Here is a 19309-nt window from a genome sequence, read left to right as displayed (position 1 = left end):
GCATGCTCACTCAGCCTTTCTCTCTGCTTTGGCCATTTCCAACTCAAACAAAGCTCTTATTATTTAAGGAATACAAAGGCACCATGGCTGTTACTTAATCCACCCACATATACACACAAACACGTGGTTTTATACATTGACCCTAAGATATGTTACAGAAATGGCAAGCAAAGGAACATAAATACTAAATAGGGTGTGTGCATTCATGGGTTTAACCATGAATGATCTTTGTAAAGGTTTATGAGTTTATAGTACGGCTTTAGCTGGTCTAGTTCTTAACATTGGGAATTGGTATGTTTAGTTACTGGTCTGGTATGTGAGGGGGCAGTAGCATTGCAACTCATTGTTCCCTAGTTTCTCTACACTGAATTGCTGGATTATGAAATGCAAAAAAACAGGTTTAACACCATTCAACATTGCCTTCATGCATTTCAGAACATGAAGAGCATTCACAGATCCCCAAATCACTACAAAGGGAAACAAACAGATCAGTCTGAACCATAAGGTCGAATTACATGGTTGAATAGAACAGACATGTTTGACACTGAAGTGACGATGGATAATAATAATAATAATAATAATAATAATAATAATAATAATAATAATAATAATAATAATGATAATATCAATAATTATAATAACAATACATTTTATTTAATGGCTCCTGTCATGGCACTCAAGGTCACATTACATCGTATAAGATCAGTAATAAAACCTACAATAATAACATTAATACTATAACCAGAAACGCACCAGTAATAGAGCACCAGCAGAATCAACAGTGAGAAACGCTTAAGCAGAAATTATATTGACTTGCTCAATCCTTATTCGCCCCCTTGGAATTAAATACGAACTTAAATCCAGGTGAATTCCTAACATTGAATCAACTGAAGTGTATGTTGAGTCTCTGAACCAAAAGATAGTCCATCGTGCTCCGCCCACTACGAGAATGGGAAGCATATAGTCAAGCTCAGGAGGTGATCACCAAAACTTTCACGAAGCCAGATTGTTCCACACCCCTATCTTCAAACTCGCAGGGCAACATGGTGACGACGTGTTCCGACAAGTACATCATTCATCGTGGACTGCTGCTGCCCAAAGAGTCGCACACGGAAGAGAGTTTGAGATTTGCGGCGGAGTTTGAGTTCAAGAACGATGACGTTTTGATCGTCACCTACCCCAAATCTGGCAAGTAGACTGGTAGCATTTTGGGCCGGGCACAGAGTTATTTAGACTACAGCTGGAAAGCAGAGGGGAGGAAAAACCTTGATGTAAACACCTGCGATTAGCCTTTTGTACCTAATATGGCATAATGAGATACTCAAAAGTCACTATCCTTCTTTCATGTTTCATGTTTATTATTAATTTACCTTAGGTTTCCAGTAGGCCACAGCAGGGGGACGGACAGTGGTCTATTTGTGTCACCTGCAAAGTGAGAATAGCATACAAAACAAAAAGATTAGTTATGGTGACACATATTACACTGACTGTTAACCTAAGACGTCATCATTTACCTCTTCAGTCTCACTGTTTCTTTGCTTCTCCTGTCTCTGAGCTTGTTTTTTCTCCTCTTTCTCTCTCTCTGTCTGTTTGTCCTCATCTGTGAGCTTTTGTCTCCTCTCTTGGTCCTCATCTATGAGCTTTTGTCTCCTCTCTCTCAGTTTATCCTCATCTGTGAGCTTTTGTCTCCTCTCTGTTTGTCCTCATCTGTGCGCTCTCTCTCTCTCGCTCTCTCTTTCTGTCAAAACTTGACTTACCGGTGAGAGCAAACGATGTAGACAGCTACTCTTGTTCCGCTGCTACCGCAGTGCCTGTAAAAAGGCTTGATAGCTTTGGCAGCTTTGAAATAAACTCCTGCCTTTCTTCTTATTTTTCTGTGACCCGCTTTGGTATGTTTGCTTCATTTCTCACTCGATTTATCTCTTCTCTCTTGCCGCTATTTACTGTTTTGAATTTTAAATCATTTATGTATACGCGGGATGAGCGTGATGCGCGTAACATGGAATAGTCCATGTAGTGCAGACTGAAGGGGGGTGTACACGGAAAGACCGCCAAAACATGAGTAATTAGACAACCCGATGCTACTATTGTGAATAGATTTTTATAAAAACAATAAATACGGGGAAAAAATTTAGAGAGGGCCTTTTGGGGGCCCCAAAAGGCCTTCTACGGGGCCCGGGGCTCCAATAGTACGGCCCGCCTCTGCCTCTGAGGAGTATAGGAATGTCAGACCCAGGCATAGCCAAATTCTGTTAACATAAATCACGACACATGGTGTATAGCTGTCATTGCTTTATTTTCCCTTCAAGCTTGTTTGTAAAGCTGATTGATGAGTAATTTATGGAAAGGTAAATATTGGTGCATTCCTTTTGATTCAAACCTGAAGGCACAACGTGGATGCAGGAGATAATTCCATTGCTGCTGAATGGGGGGGACCTGACACCAGTCACGACCATTCCCAACTGGGATAGGGTTCCCTGGTTTGAGGAGACGAGATTGGCACTGGTTTTGGACAAATTGAAGTCTCCGCGGGTGATGGTCTCTCATCTTCCTTACAACCTTATGCCCAGCTCTTTTAGCAGCTCCAAAGCCAAGGTGAATTTGATTTGTTTGTAGATGTGTAAACAATGTATTGAGGTTTGATAAGTACATATAGGTATACACATATATACATACACAGTGCCATTCAGGGGCATCAGGCTCTTTACTTGACAAGTAAGAACTGATGCAAAATATATTCTTGCACCTGTTACACAATTGTAAAAGATGGATGAGATTGCAATTATTCCAAAAAAAAAAATTAATAAATTGCTGCCTCTTGGCCTGGACTCCCTTGAAAAATAGTATTTTGATTTCAACGGGACTTTCCCTGGTTAAATAAAGATTAAATAAATAATCATTCAATAATATGTGCGACTCAGTTAGAATTCAAAAAGATGTAGGCCTACGATACAAAAAAAAAAGAATAGTATGTAGTCAGTGGTCAGTGTTTTTTACATTGTTTTCATAAAACAAAATGTTTTGTTGATCTGCTTTTAGCAGGAAATATTAAAAAAGCAGTTGTTAGGTTACAACTGTTGGAGTTGTGTGTCAGTGTGGCCAGTGTGTATAACAAAATAACGAACTAGCACTCCATATTCTTAGCCTATTGTATTAGCCTATTTGTTATGTTTTTTGTTGAAGGTCATCCACGTGACACGGAACCCCAAAGACGCAATGGTGTCATCGTTCCACTTCCACAAGATGGCCAATTTCCTTGATGATCCTGGGAACTTCCAGGAGTTCATGGACAAGTTTCTCACAGGCCAAGGTCAGTGGGTACAGAATTGAGACTTCAGTGGGTCAGAGATACGTGTAAGACTGGCAAAGAAATATATTTTCATATTTGTATATGTATGTGTTATTTGAGAAAATCAAAACATATCTTCAGGACAATATTTTTCAGGTTTAAAACCTCCAATCCATATCAAAGGGGGGAGGGAGGCGGGGGAGAGGGAGACGGGGGGGGGGAGGGAGAGGGGGGGAGAGGGAGATAGGAGGTAAACGGAGACGGATGAGAGGGAGACGGGGGGAGAGGGAGACGGGGGGGAGAGGGAGAGGGAGATAGGGGGTAAAAGGAGACGGATGAGAGGGAGACGGGGGGGAGAGGGAGACAGGGGGAGAAGGAGACAGGGGGGAGGTGGGGGAGAAGGAGACGGGGGGAGAGGGAAACGAGGCAGGGGAGAAGGAGACGGGTGAGTGGGAGACGGGGGGGAGAGGGAGACGGGGGGAGAGGGAGACGGGGGAGAAAGGGAGACGACGGGGGGGAGGGAGATGGGGGGGGGGGAGAGGGAGACGGGGGGCAGAGGGAGAGGGAGACAGGAGTCCGGTGCCCAAGAAGGGAAGGTAACCCCTGACCTCTGTCTTGTTTTCTAGTTCTGTTTGGAAAATGGACGGACCACATCAAGAGCTGGAAACATGCAGATCTGGGAGACAGAATACTGTACACCACGTATGAAGCCATGGTGGAGGTAATACAGCACTGCCGGCAGCCAATTTGTCTTATTGGGATCTGCCGAACCATGAAAATAGGCCCTCGTTATCATTAGATAAATTATCTGCAGTGTGGAGTTATGAAACCTAAGCATACGTTATATGTTGTGTAATTTCCTGCAATACCCCCAGAGAGGGGGTGGACAAAACTGCGTTTTTAGGGTTTGAAATGGTTTGGACTGTTGAGAAATATCTTTTTTTTCCTCTTGCTTTATAAATGCATTCTCGAACGTTGAAACACCCATTGTTTTTTGTTCACACGTCTTATTAAGTGTGTTGTTCTAATATTGTAGAATGCTATATTTCCTGAGTGATGGAGCCACATACTCAATATAACATTCAGTGTTGTCTCTTGTTGCCACCATTTCTGATACCGTGGGTGTAGTAATTGACCGCTGGCTACTCCGCCCCCTGTGCTTACTTGTGTGTGTCACCACAGAATTTACCTGGAAGTCTGGGGGAATTTTCCACTTTCCTCGGCAACGACCTCAGCGAAAAGACCTTGCTGGGGATAGCCGATCATTGCTGCTTCAAAAACATGTGCAAAAACCGCATGTCCAATTACTCACTGGTCCCAAAGGAGTTCATGGACCCTAGCAAGTCTCAATTTCTCAGAAAAGGTATGTACTTTACTCAGAACAATTTGTACTGCTACACCTTGGTGGATAATACTTACAGAATATGTATATTTGTTTTGTTATTCCAACAAATAGGTAGGTTGTTTGCAACCATAGTCAGGGTGTAGCCAGAATTGATTGTGTTTGGTCGAATGTAACCAAAAACGTATTGCATAACAGGTAACAGGTAAGATTACGTTTAACCCATAGAGGTACAGATAGATACAGTCTGAGTCCATACTTACATCGTATCCTACGTTTTAAGCACTTTGTTCATGAGATTTAGACCAGGATCAATGCGTAACACTGCTTTGTAACCCACTACATCACTTTTCATCTAAAATATGTTTTTTGTGTGTGTGTGTGTGTGTGTGTGTGTGTGTGTGTGTGTGTGTGTGTGTGTGTGTGTGTGTGTGTGTGTGTGTGTGTGTGTGTGTGTGTGTGTGTGTGTGTGTGTGTGGTATTTTTTTCTTGTGTACATGTGTTCTTGTGTGCATGTGTGTGTTTCTGTAACTCAGGCATTAGTGGAGACTGGAAAAACCATTTCAGCCCAGAGCAGGATCTCAAGTTCTCAGCTTGCATCAATGAGGAAATGAAAGGAGAGAACCTTTGTTTTCCCTGGTGTGGTTAAATGATCCATGGCGCACACAAAGAGATCAAGCTGCTTCTCTTCTCCAGAGGTTTTGGATCAACAGTTTGAAAAAGAATACTAAACAGAACTTGAGCCCTTAATAGTGATACGAATGAACAATACGTGCCAAATGAGCCGTAGTTTTTTGTTCAGGTAAATCATGAGAAAAAAACTTTAATCAATTCAGGTCCTTTCGAGTCCTGGTGTGATTCTTTACAATTTGTAAATGTAATAATCTTCCTACTGTGCTTTCATTTTGTATTTTTCTGTTGTAGCCACCTCATATATGGTACACCTATCTGTGATTTTTTAACTAGCCTGCAACCAGTCAAATATGTTAGCTCAAGTTTGAATTGCTTTGGCAGATGTACGAAACTACCAAATGCTGAAGTGCATCTTTTATACTCAAAAAGTATATTAATGTGGTGATACCTGTAAACATATTCTAACACAATTTGCTCAAGGTTTTCAGTGAAAGCACAAAGATATCAATGTATGTGTGTGTGTTTGTGATGGATCTTAAAGGTATTTTATGTAAGAGGTACTTAATAAACTGAGCAAATCACAATTTATTCACCATTGAATGATGTAGAAATGCTATAATCAAATCCAAGAACCAAAATATCTGTATGTTTAATGAAAGCCGCTGACTGATGAGTGTTGTGCTGGGAGAGGCAGGTTATTTGTTTAACAGTTGACCCAACAGCTGCAACATTGATGGGGTGGACAGTCCAGATTAGGCAGGAAAATGTTCTAATTCATGAAATATAATCCTTGTGTTTACTTTAATACATGTATTAATACATATTTACCATGATTAGGGTATGTAGCCTACTTGTAGAGATTATAATGCCTTTTCAGCCAAGTCTCTGATAGGCCTTTCACACCGCTGCAAAATCAGAGCCCGTTCCGGGCTAGTTCGGAGCTAGAGCTAGTGTTTTGGTTTCACAACGCCAAAGAACCGGCTCCGGCCTGCAAAAACGATAGTTATGGTATTATAACTCTAGTTCTATGATTGTAGGCGTAGCTGTCTAGGCTTCGCCTTATGGGCTTGTCCCGTGCGCGTGCTCGCGCTCACCGAAAAATGTCAACTATGCACCAATCAACGTAGGCACCGCCCACATTTCCGCCGGCACCGTGTATATAAGGCGGCGCAAACCGCCGCCCATCCTCCACGCTATTCTTTCAGCATTTGGAGGGTACAGCAGGTGGGAAACTAGACGGCTACCCCTACAATCATAGAACTAGAGTTATAATATCATAACTATCGTTCTATTTCATGTAGGCTACGCCGTCTAGGCTTCGCCTTATGGGCTAAGGTGAAGCTGCGAGCGGAGCTTGATCAATGTACTCCTGCTAGAGTACCTTTTCAGGGCCACCTGAGAGCGCTCCTAGAGCTAGGTCCTTTTCAGGACTCCTATGCGCCTCCTGTCCCGCCTCCCTGGCACCGGGTGACTGGCACTTGGCGTGCTTTTGGTGCCTCGGCGCCGACCACGCCCCGGCTGCTATGGCGGCCCCCGTCTCCTGTGTCGCCTGCCGGGAGCTGCCTGAAGAGGGGATCCTCTCCAGGCATCTCTTCTTTTCCCCTGCGGTGGAAATGGCTGACGCTATCGACCTGTTCGGACCTGACGTCGACGATGGCATCATCGACGCCTCCCTGGACGACGTCTTCGGCGACTCGGCGTCCGGTTTTTCCCGCTCTCGGGTTACAACCCCCACCGTCATACAACACGAGGGTCCGCGCCGGATGATCGATCTCTTCCGGGAGATCATGGGTGAGGCGGCGGCCATCAAAGGGATTCCCATGCCGGTCCCGCCTCTCGCCCCCGTATCTGACGATATGCAGGGCGAGTGCTTTCGCACCCCATCTTTTTCCCGGCGTGTTATCCAGTGCCCCTTGTTCCCGCCTTTGCAGCACTTGTTTATTGCTGCCGGTGAGGACCCTTCGACCCTGAAGGCTCCGGTAAGATCCTACACGGATTTCACCAACGTGGAGGGGTGGGCCGATACTCAGGCGAGGGGGATCCCTCGCCTGGAGCCTCCCCTGGCAGCGCTTCTCTGTCCGGGCGCCGGGCTCCTTAACGAAAAGCCGCTGCCCCCCGACCGCCAACAGAAGCAGATTGTCGGCCTAACGGACAGGGTGTTCGTTTGTGCCTGTCAATCCGCGGCGGCGGTCAACAACATCGCCCTGCTCTCCTCTGCCATGGTCTCCTTGTCGGCTGACAGGGAGGCCTACGGCCCGGAGGAAGCCGCGAGATGGCTGGCGGTTTCCCGCTTTTCCAGCGCCATCCTCCAGCTATGCCAGCCGATAGCCGTTTCGGCCGGCCAGCATATGGCGTGGGCTACCATGATTCAAAGGGTCATATGGCTCTCCCACACTGCGGTGCCGGAACGAGAGCGGGCCAGCCTCGTCCAGGGTCCACTAGCGCCGGATGGCCTATTTGGTCCCAGGTTCTCCGAGGTGCTCGCGCACCAGCAGTCAGTCCGTGAGAATCGTTCCCGGTTCGGGACGATTCTCACGGGCTCCTCCCGCCAGCAGGCTGAGAGGAAGCGCGGTCTAGGCCGGTCCCAGCGTTCCATGGGACCGCCTCCGACTCCAGCCCCGGTGCAGCAGCCGGGGAGAGCAGCAGCGCCACGGACCGGGAAGTTCCGAACGCTTGCTCCTACTTTTTCTTTCCCTATTAAAGAAAAGAGTAAAGACCGTTCGGCCGAACGGCAGTACATGGTACCTAAAGAGCGATATTCCCCAGGCCACCTGCGTCCTACGCTTGTGGTGCGCTCCTCCATGTTGCCTATTTCCCCCTCTCAGCCCGGTGGCTGTAGGGTGACGGTCGGACGGCGTGTTCACATGGCCTCTGGTTCACCTGCTTCTAAGAAGCGGCGTCCCTTGGAGCCTCATGGACGGATCAGAGACTCGTTGCACGAGCCCGTGGATACGGCCGCTTGTACCGGTCTCCTGGTTCCCCACATTATAGGTGAGGAGACGGGTCCGCGCGCTGTGGCTACAGCCTGCGGACAGCGCATGTGCACAGGTGCTGCGGCCGGACGGCTCGCTCCCTGTTCAGCGGGCACGAGCGCGACGTCTAGACAGCTCGTTGTTTTTACAGCTGCTAGTTCTGGTACGTCTCCTACGCTCGCTGAGCCTCCTCCCTTTCGTGGGAAGCCCCCCTTGGTTCACACGCAGTGTGGAGGCGGTAGGGGCAGAGGAATACGGGTTATTCCTGGACGGTCTTCCTCAGCTGTCGGCTCGCCCTCTCTCCAACCGCTATGCGTGTTGGCAAGAGCGGTGCGTTCTGCCATCGTGGTTGGACACCACGTTGAGATGGGGCCATCCCATACAGTTCAAGCGTCGTCCCCCACCCTTTATGGGGTTGGTGGAGACCACGCTACGGGACCCGGCTGCGAGCACGGCTCTGGCAGCAGAGGTGGCACGTCTCTTGGTAAAGGGGGCCATCACTGTCGTTCCCCCCCACGAGTCTCACCTAGGTTTTTATTCCCGCTACTTCCTGGTTTCCAAGAAGTCAGGGGAAATGAGACCTATTCTGGATCTTCGCGTGTTCAACAGATTCGTTGCCACGAGGAAGTTCAGAATGCTCACGGTCGGAGCATTGTTCCGGTGTGTGAGAGAGGGCGATTGGTTCACATCCCTGGATCTCAAGGATGCTTACTTCCACGTCCCTGTTCGGCAGGCGCACAGGAAGTTTCTCCGCTTTGCCTTTATGGGGATGGCGTACGAGTACCAGTGTCTGCCGTTCGGCTATTCCCTGGCTCCGCGCACCTTCTCGAAGTGTGTGGAGACGGCGTTGGAACCGCTCAGACGTCAGGGAAAGAGGATTCTCTTCTACCTAGACGATCTGCTTATTCTGAGCAACTCAGAAGAGACAGCGAGAGGGGACACCATGTTGGTGATAAACCATCTCTCCTTCCTGGGTTTTGCCATCAACTGGGAGAAGAGCTCCCCGCTCCCCAGCCGGCAGACAGTCTACTTGGGGCTTTGCCTAGACCCATGACTGCGATGCTTTCGCCTCCTCGGCGAGACGCCATCCTGTCGGCGCTCTCCCGTTTTCACGTTCGCAGAAACGTGACCGCACTGTCCACCATGCGCCTGTTGGGGCTGATGGCAGCTGCCCACCCCGTGGTCCCCCTGGGTCTGCTTTTTATGCGCAGACTCCAGCGGTGGTTTGCTCGCCAACGGTTGGACCCCAGGCGACACAAGCTCAGGGTGCTCCTCGTCTCCCGTTCGGTGTCGCCAGACCTGGAATATTGGAAAGGACCCTCCGCCCTTCTCAAGGGTGTTCCCCTGGGCAGGGTGGCGTCCTACGTAGTGGTCTTCACGGACGCCTCGTTGACGGGTTGGGGAGGAACGTGCCTCTCTCACTCGGTCGGAGACGAGTGGCGCACGCCCCCTACAGCACACATAAATGTGTTGGAGCTCGACGCTGTGAGGAAAGTGCTGTTGCATTTCTTTCACCTGGTGCGCGGCCGCCACGTTCTGATCAGGACAGACAGCGTGTCGGCGGCGGCGTACATCAACAGACAGGGGGGAGTCCGCTCCCCTGCTCTCCACCGAAAGGCGGTCGAGCTCTGGCTTTGGGCTCATCAGTATCTCCGCAGTCTGAGAGCCCTGCATATCGCGGGCGCCCAGAACTTTGGGGCGGACCTCATGTCTCGAGGCGGTCCCCGCCGAGACGAGTGGCGGTTACATCCCGACATTGTCAGACTGATCTGGCAGAGGTTCGGGACAGCGCAGGTGGACCTCTTCGCGTCCCGGGAGAACACGCACTGCAGGTGGTGGTTCTCCCTCAGCCCTCGGGATCTTCCCCCGTTGGGGGTAGATGCGTTGGCACACACACCTTGGCCGCGGGCTCTCTTGTATGCGTTTCCCCCGCTCCAGCTGATCCTTCCTCTTCTGGAACGGGTCAGACAGGAGAGACTGTCCCTGATATTAGTGGCCCCGGAGAACCGTTCAGCTCTGTGGTTTCCAGAGCTGGCCGCGCTCTCGCGGTCGGCGCCTTGGCCAGTACCATTCAGGCCGGATGCGCTTTCACAGGCCCACGGGACGGTGCACCACCCGCCCGATGTCTCGGGACGGCTGTTGGTTTGGCTCCTGAGAGGTTGATCCTGCAGGGCAAAGGTTTGCCTGAGACGGTTATCAACACTATTCAGAGTGCTCGTGCACCTTCTACTTCTTCCCTCTATGCGGCGAAGTGGTGCGCCTTCTCTAATTGGTGTGAGACGAACCACGCTGTCCCATCTCAATGCGAGGTGGGAAGCGTGCTTTCGTTTCTGCAAAACGTATTGGAAAAAGGTTTGGCCTTCTCCACTATCAAGGTCTATGCGGCAGCCGTTTCGGCTGGCCATGCAGGCTGTGATGGTGGACCGATCTTCAGCCATCCACTGGTCAAGAGATTCTTGCGTGGGGCTAGACGGGTTAGGCCTGTCACCACGCTGGGATCTCCCCACCATGTTGCGCGGATTGTCCAGGGATCCTTTCGAGCCTCTCTCTCAGGCCCCTTTGGATGCCCTGTCATTTAAGACGGCGCTCTTGTTGGCCTTGGTTTCTGCCAAGTGGGCCGGTGAGCTAACCGCTCTGTCCGTCAGCCCGAGTTGCTTGTTGCTAAACGAGGACAGCTCCTTCGCGTTGCTCAGACCTAATCCTGCGTTCCTCCCGAAGAACATTAATAGTTATTTTCGGTCGAGGGATATTGTGCTTAAGGCTTTTCACACCCCGCCTCATTCTAGTGAGGCGGAGGCGGAGTTGCATCTCCTGTGCCCGGTTCGGGCGTTGGCTATGTACGTGAATCGCTCGGCAGCGTTCCGCTCCACACAACAGTTGTTTGTGTGTTATAGCGACGCTAGCAGGGGCCGCGCTCTCTCTAAGCAGCGGTTTTCTCGCTGGGTATGTGAGGGTGTTTGCCTAGCCTACTCTCTGTCAGGGTGTGTGTGTTTCCATGGTTTTCCCTCCTGTGTTGATTACTGTTCCCTCCCCTAATGTGTCTCAGCTGTTGCTCGTTGTGTTTGTTATTTAAGCCCTCGTCTTTCCTTTGTTCCTTGTGCTGTCATTGTGGTTTGCTGTGGTTGTTTGTGGTGGCTAGTCCTGCGTGTTCCCTGTCGTCTCCCGAGTTCCCTGTAGTCTCCCGAGTTCCGAGTTGTCTCCCGAGTTCCGAGTTTCCTGTGCCTTAGCCTTTAGGTTTGAATAAAGTGCCGTTTCCGTTCAATACCGTCTGCGTTTGGGTCCTACCTGCCTGCATGCACCCGCAGTTCCTTAACAGAATGACAGCACCACTATGGGACCCAGCGGACGCTCAATTTGACCGTAAGTTGGAGGATTTAGTAGCCAAAATAAAGAAGACAATGGAGCGCTGGGAGGGTTTGGGGTGCCACCCGGTTCCTCCTGGTACTCTAGCTTCCGCATTGACTCCGGTCCCCGAGCCCTGTCCGGTTCCTGAGCCCACTCCTAGCCTTCCAGAGGGGGACCGGCCTCTTCGCCTGCTTGAGGTGGTCCGCCCTCCGCTCCTGCCTGAGGGGGCCCGCCCCCTGCTCCTTCCAGAGGGGGACCGGCCTCTGCTCCTGCCGGAGGGGGTCCGCCCTCCAGACCGTCCAGGGGAGGCACGCTCCCCGCTCCTGCCTGTGGGGGCCCTCCTCCACTCCTTCCCGAGGGGGGTTCCCCTTCAAGGCCTTCCACCGGAGGGGACCCGCCCTCTACCTGGCCTTCCACCAGAGGGGACCCGCCCTCTACCTGGCCTTCCACCAGAGGGGACCCGCCCTCTGCCTGGCCTTCCACCAGAGGGGACCCGCCCTCTACCCTGTCCACCGGAGGGGACCCGCCCCCTACCTGGCCTGCCACCAGAGGGGACCCGCCCTCTGCCTGGCCCTCCTCCTGAGGGGACCCGCCCTCTGCCTGGCCCGCCTCCTGAGGGGACCCGCCCTCTACCTGGCCTTCCTCTTGAGGGGACCCGCCCTCTACCTGGCCTCCCTCTTGAGGGGACCCGCCCTCTACCTCGCCTTCGCCGGCCTCCTGAAGGGTTCCGCCTTCACCGCTGCCGGCCTTCTGAGGGGGTTCTGCGCCACTGCAGGTCTCCTGAGGGACTGAGCCCTCATCGTCCTTGCCGCCGGCCTCCGGAAGGGTTCCGCCTTCACTCTGCCTCTGCTTGCCCCCCAGGCCGTCCGCCTGAGGCTCCCTGCCATGCCCTGGGGCAGTTTTCTGGCCGCCCGCCTGACGGCCCTCGGCTCTGCCCCAGTCCATTTATTTTTTTTGATTCCCCCCTCCTGGCGCCCCTCCACCCACGCGTTTTGGGTTGGACTTTCTTTGTTTTTTTGCTTGTCGTGGGTCGCCTGGGAGTCGACCCTTAAGGGGGGGGTACTGTCAGGGTGTGTGTGTTTCCCTGGTTTTCCCTCCTGTGTTGATTACTGTTCCCTCCCCTAATGTGTCTCAGCTGTTGCTCGTTGTGTTTGTTATTTAAGCCCTCGTCTTTCCTTTGTTCCTTGTGCTGTCATTGTGGTTTGCTGTGGTTGTTTGTGGTGGCTAGTCCTGCGTGTTCCCTGTCGTCTCCCGAGTTCCCTGTAGTCTCCCGAGTTCCGAGTTGTCTCCCGAGTTCCGAGTTTCCTGTGCCTTAGCCTTTAGGTTTGAATAAAGTGCCGTTTCCGTTCAATACCGTCTGCGTTTGGGTCCTACCTGCCTGCATGCACCCGCAGTTCCTTAACACTCTCGGCAGGGCTTGGCGCCACCGTTGGGCGTTAAAGCTCACTCCACACGGAGCGTGGCCGCTTCAACGGCTCTACTCAAGGGCGTTTCGGTGGAAGACATCTGCGCGGCTGCGTCTTGGTCTTCCCCCGGCCCCTTTGTCCGTTTTTACATGTTAGACATGTCCAGGGGCTCCCTCGGCAACTCTGTGCTAGAGTCCGGGACCCCTTTTAAGGCTTAAGAATATAGACATGTTCTTTAAAGCGTCGTGGTTGGATTTCCTCTCGCCGGCTGGCGAGTTGGACTTGATTACCAGTCTTACTCCCCCACCTTTTTTCAAATGAAAAACAGGCTAGGGGGTTTTTCTATTGGCTCGCCAATTGTCTGGTGGTTTTGTTTACCAGTGTGGCACTCCCGCCGTTTTCTTCAAATAAGAAACGGCCGAGAGAGTCCCATTATTGGAGAGCCGAATTCCGTAGCTCCGCCCCGGTGGTAGCGGACCTAATGGAAACCTAGTTGCTCTGGTTTTTCTTTTCCTTTCATGGGTTCCATGAAGCACGGAATAGAGCCAGAGTCTTTACAGACTCACTTTTTTCTCCCTTGATCATTGCCTTGCTTGATCTAGGAGGAATTAGTTTTTTATAAAGCTGTTGTGTTTTACACTTCCTTGGCTTTTTGAGTCTTAATGTGTTCTGGTGACTTAGGTCTTTTTGACTGGGGTCCAGCAGGAGTACATTGATCGGGCTCCGCTCGCAGCTTCACCTTAGCCCATAAGGCGAAGCCTAGACGGCGTAGCCTACATGAAATAGAACGATAGTTATGATATTATAACTCTAGTTCTATGATTGTAGGCGTAGCCGTCTAGTTTCCCACCTGCTGTACCCTCCAATTGCTGAAAGAAAAGCTTGGAGGATGAGCGACGGTATACACCGCGTTATATAGACACGATACCGTGGGAAATGTGGGCGGTGCCCACGCTGATAGGTGCATAGTTTGAATTTTCAGCCCATAAGGCGAAGCCTAGACGGCTACGCCTACAATCATAGAACTAGAGTTATAATAACATAACTATCGTTTCTTATTTAAAAAACGGTGCCATACTGGCAGACAAAACCAACTCGTCAATCGGCGAGCCAATAGGAACCCCTCTACTCCGCTTTTCATTTGAAAAACGGCGGTAGAGAAATACTGGCAGTCAAGTCCAACTCGCCATCCGGCGGGAGGAATTTCAACGATGCTGCTTAAAAGAACATGCCTTCATTCTTAAGCCGTAGAAGGGGCACCGGACTCCAACACAGAGTTGCCGAGTGAGCCCCTGGACATGTCTAACATGTAGAAACAAACAAAGGGGCCGGGGGAAGACCAAGACGCAGCCGCGCAAATGTCTTCCACCGGAACGCCTCTGAGTAGAGCCGTTGAAGCGGCCACGCCCCGTGTCGAGTGAGCTTTAACGCCCAATGGTGGCACTAAGCCTTGCCGAGCGTAGGCTAAGCAAACACCCTCACATATCCAGCGAGAAAACCGCTGTCTATAACACACAAACAACTGTTGTGTGGAGCGGAACACGGCCGAGCGTTTCACGTACATAGCCAGCGCCCGCAGAGGGCACAGGAGAGGCAACTCCGCCTCTGCCTCACTAGACAACCCAGTCGCCAAGAAAAAACGTTGACGGTGTACGTTTCCATGAACACTGGAGACGTAGCATTTCAACGTAAAAATAGCGTGTTATACCTACAGTATCCACGCGTGCCGCTGTGGAGGCGGGTTTCGGGGTTTGGGTTTCACGGCTTTTGCGGCAAATTGTGGACACGATTGTTTAGGGGGGGGGGGGAGGTAGACTGTTGTTGACCGGGGAGGGGGGGGGGGAGACACGTTTGTTGAGGGGGGGACGACGACACGATTGTAGGGGGGGGGGGGGGGGAACACGTTAGTTGAAGGGGGACGACGACGACGACACGTTTGTTGAGGGGGGGGGAGACACGTTTGTAGGGGGGGGGGGGCACGCTCGACAACGAGAGTTGGTTTTTATTGAACGCTCGACAACGAGAGTTGGTTTTTATTGAACGAGACTTCAACACGGAACAGCTGCACGAAACGATGGTCACGTCACTCTCGGTGACGGTGTCGACAACAATGAACACACGAACAATGTTAATAGAACAACACACAACCACATAACATCCCGAACCCATTAACCCCACTTAATCCGAACAACAAAACAAGTTAACAAAAGCCCCATTTGTCAACTGACAACCCCAATTCCCAGAATCCCCCGCGGCTCCGGAACACGGCGTAGCTTATATTAATCTTTATTATCCGAATGGGAAATGCAATATTTTAGGACAGATACACCATTAAACGCGTTTCTAATGACATTTCTAGCGAGAAATGTACATTTTCCTTACATAATCTTCAGTCAGTGAATGTGTATGATCTTTATTAATCTTTATTATCTGAATGGGAAATGCAATATTTTAGGACCGATTCACCGTTAAACGTGTTTCTAATAACATTTCTAGCGAGAAATATACTTTTTACTTGCATAATCTTCAGTCAGTGATTGTGTCTGATCTTTAGTGTTATAGTTATTAGGATTTGATCGGATCGCTCGCATGTTTCAACGTCAGGTTGTTAGGCTGCTTTCGCTAAACTAGCAGCTCACGTGCTTCCTGCGTTTGTGTTATTAAACTGTTACTTTATGTAACTTTTAATGATATCATCTTGTTAGAAACACGTATATCTGAGAGGCAACCCAGTCGCCAAAAGCATTCGTTGACAGTGTACGTTTCGTGAACACTGGATTACGTCGCATTTCAACATAAAATAGCGTGTTATACACACACACACGCACGCACACACACACACACACACACACGCACACGCACGCACAGACACACACAGACACACACACACACACACACACACACACACACACACACACACACACACACACACACACGCACACGGTGCATTTCGCTGCTAAAACAACAACAACAAAATATTCCCTCAAATATTATTACTAAAGAACCGTTTTCCAAAGAACGAAATGTAAACCAATGCATTCTGAATGGGAGTGTTTCTCAGATTTTTCCATGCTACACAGAACGAAATGTAAACCCATGCAAATAAAGACTTCATGGTCATCATAATTTAAATATCATTAATCTCCTGAGTATGTTGGGTGGTATTCTATTTTTTTCAACGGGGCTGGTGCCGTCTCCTTTTGACCTTTTGACCCCAGACTTCTGGGGGAATAGCTGAATCAATTCATTAGTCAATCAGAAGCATGTAAATATCTTCCCGGTGGCGTAGGAGAACGAACAAGGTGTCCTTCAATATCTACGCTTCCAGGCGATTGCAACGGTGCCACACATGAGCATATTCTAACATGTTTAATGGTAGTAATTAGCTGTCGAAATTGGAGGCCTTAATCAATAATGAGCAGCTATTGATTTGCTTCCCGATGGAGATTTTTGACAGAGGTTAGTTTCTAGGCCCCATTTTTTGCTGGATGGAGGTGTACATTTGTGGCTTAATGTGTGTAGACACAGCTGGCCTGTGGCCACGTCTTTGAAGTCTGGGGTCAAAAGGTCAAAAGGAGCCGGCACCACGCCGCTTATGAGATAACAAAAAGTGAATCTGTATTTCTCTCATAACATTTTGTCATTATTGAAGAGAGGCCTGATTCTCAGATATGCATGTTGGACTGTTAGGGTATAGGTCTGGGAAGAACTTCAGGCCAAAATCTTGCAAGCGAGCCGCTGGGTGCAGGTGCAACGAGATGGAGCACTTGCTGAGTCATTTCCTGCAGGGCTGGAGCCACAGGTTGAAGCGTATGCGTCCTTTGAAACCCCCTTTGATATATAAGAGACCCCAAGGTACAGTTTACTGAAATGTTCTCGCCTCAGTCACCTATTGTATCACTTCCTTTAGGGCTTCGGCCTCCTAATTGATCATTGTAGTATAATTGAATGCCCTCTTTCATATTATATGATACTTCCACCACTGGGACGTGGCAACAACTCTCGAAATCCATATGGGGAGGGGGGGGGGGTACGCTTTTGGACAGTAGGGGTGTACACTAGACATAAATAGGAAGCAAACTCAGGAGAAGGAATGACCTCTCACAAATATTTATTGAATAAATTGTTTCAAATAACTCTGCCTCGTTAAATCAATGAACTTGGTGTTTTGCTTTCAAAAATAGGTTATAGAAGAAGTCTAAACTGCAGAAAATAAAAACATCCAAGCTGCCTTTTAAGGATACCTCGGAATATCTGTCTATTTTTTAACCGTCGGACCCCAGTTTACGACAAAAACAACACAATTTACGGCAGCTCCTTTGCCGCGTGGTTTTTAGAGCCATGTAAGGATTAGAGGGGGCGGTCGATAGCAACCACCATAGCAGCATGACGGTCAAGTGACTGGATGCAGCCCCGTTGAAAAAAATAGAATACCACCCAACACAGGAGATTAATGATATTTAAATTATTATGACCATGAAGTCTTTATTTGCATGGGTTTACATTTCGTTCTGTGTAGCATGGAAAAATCGGAGGAACACTCCCATTCAGAATGCATTGGTTTACATTTCGTTCTTTGGAAAACGGTTCTTTAGTAATTTTGTTGTTGTTTTAGCAGCAAAATGCACCGTGTGCGCGTGTGTGTGTGTGTGTGTGTGTGTGTGTGTGTGTGTGTGTGTGTGTGTGTGTGTGTGTGTGTTTGTGTCTGTGTGTGTCTGTGCGTGCGTGTGCGTGCGTGTGCGTGTGTGTGTGCGTGCGTGTGTGTGTATAACACGCTATTTTATGTTGAAATGCGACGTAATCCAGTGTTCACGAAACGTACACTGTCAACGTATGCTTTTGGCGACTGGGTTGCCTCTCAGATATACGTGTTTCTAACAAGATGATATCATTAAAAGTTACATAAAGTAACAGTTTAATAACACAAACGCAGGAAGCACGTGAGCTGCTAGTTTAGCGAATGCAGCCTAACAGCCTGAAACATGCGAGCGATCCGATCAAATCCTAATAACTATAAAACTAAAGATCAGACACAATCACTGACTGAAGATTATGCAAGTAAAAAGTATATTTCTCGCTAGAAATGTTATTAGAAACACGTTTAACGGTGAATCGGTCCTAAAATATTGCATTTCCCATTCAGATAATAAAGATTAATAAAGATCATACACATTCACTGACTGAAGATTATGTAAGGAAAATGTACATTTCTCGCTAGAAATGTCATTAGAAACGTGTTCAATGGTGTATCTGTCCTAAAATATTGCATTTCCCATTCGGATAATAAAGATTAATATAAGCTACGCCGTGTTCCGGAGCCGTGGGGGATTCTGGGAATTGGGGTTGTCAGTTGACAAATGGGGCTTTTGTTAACTTGTTTTGTTGTTAGGATTAAGTGGGGTTGATGGGTTCGGGATGTTATGTGGTTGTGTGTTGTTCTATTAACATTGTTCGTGTTTTCATTGTTGTCGACACCGTCACCGAGAGTGACGTGACCATCGTTTCGTGCAGCTGTTCCGTGTTGAAGTCTCGTTCAATAAAAACCAACTCTCGTTGTCGAGCGTTCAATAAAAACCAACTCTCGTTGTCGAGCGTGCCCCTCCCCCTACAAACGTGTCTCCCCCCCCCTCAACAAACGTGTCGTCGTCGTCATCCCCCTTCAACTAACGTGTTCCCCCCTCCCCCCCCCCCCCTACAATCGTGTCGTCGTCCCCCCCTCAACAAACGTGTCTCCCCCCCCCCTCCCCGGTCAACAACAGTCTACCCCCCCCCCCCCCCCCCCCCCCCCCCTAAACAATCGTGTCCACAATTTGCTGCGAAAGCCGTGAAACCCAAACCCCGAAACCCGCCTCCACAGCGGCACGCGTGGATACTGTAGGTATAACACGCTGTTTTTACGTTGTAATAGTACGTCTCCAGTGTTCATGGAAACGTACACCGTCTACGTTTTTTCTTGGCGACTGGGTTGCACTAGAATGAGGCGGGGGGTGAAAAGCCTTAAGCACAATATCTCTCGACCGGAAAGAACTATTAATGTTCTTTGGGAGGAACGCAGGATTAGGTCTGAGCAGCGCAAAGGAGCTGTCCTCGTTAAGCAACAAGCAGATCGGGCTGACAGACAGAGCGGTCAGCTCACAGGCCCGCTTGGCAGAAACCAAAGCCAATAAGAGCGCCGTTTTAAAGGACAGGGCATCCAAAGGGGCCTGAGAAAGCGGCTCGAAAGGGTCCCTGGACAACCCGCGCAACACGGTGGGGAGATCCCAGCGTCGTGTAAGCACGCGCGAAACAGGCCTAACCCGTCTAGCCCCGGGCAAGAACCTCT

The 19309-nt window shown here is 49.6% G+C and overlaps 1 protein-coding gene and 1 long non-coding RNA gene across 2 annotated transcripts; one reads left to right on the top strand and one right to left on the bottom strand.

Moving 5' to 3' along the window:
* Positions 1-863: 863 nt before the first annotated feature.
* sult2st3 (sulfotransferase family 2, cytosolic sulfotransferase 3) lies at positions 864-5852 on the top strand. Its single transcript, XM_060065289.1, has 6 exons — positions 864-1188; positions 2387-2595; positions 3184-3310; positions 3916-4010; positions 4472-4652; positions 5168-5852. Exons 1-6 carry the CDS (start codon positions 1044-1046, stop codon positions 5278-5280), a joined length of 870 nt encoding a protein of 289 aa, XP_059921272.1. The 5' UTR covers positions 864-1043; the 3' UTR covers positions 5281-5852.
* On the bottom strand, positions 1020-2062 carry LOC132467754 (uncharacterized). The gene is made up of 2 exons (XR_009528066.1): positions 1515-2062; positions 1020-1425 (listed from the first exon to the last, which is right to left on the bottom strand). It is a non-coding gene; the product is annotated as an uncharacterized LOC132467754 (long non-coding RNA).
* Positions 5853-19309: the final 13457 nt, after the last annotated feature.

Source organism: Gadus macrocephalus, chromosome 11 (assembly GCF_031168955.1).
Source record: "Gadus macrocephalus chromosome 11, ASM3116895v1".
Lineage (NCBI taxonomy): Eukaryota > Metazoa > Chordata > Actinopteri > Gadiformes > Gadidae > Gadus > Gadus macrocephalus.
The sequence above is the reverse complement of the archived record's forward strand: the minus strand, read 5'-3'. Positions and strand labels throughout refer to the sequence as shown.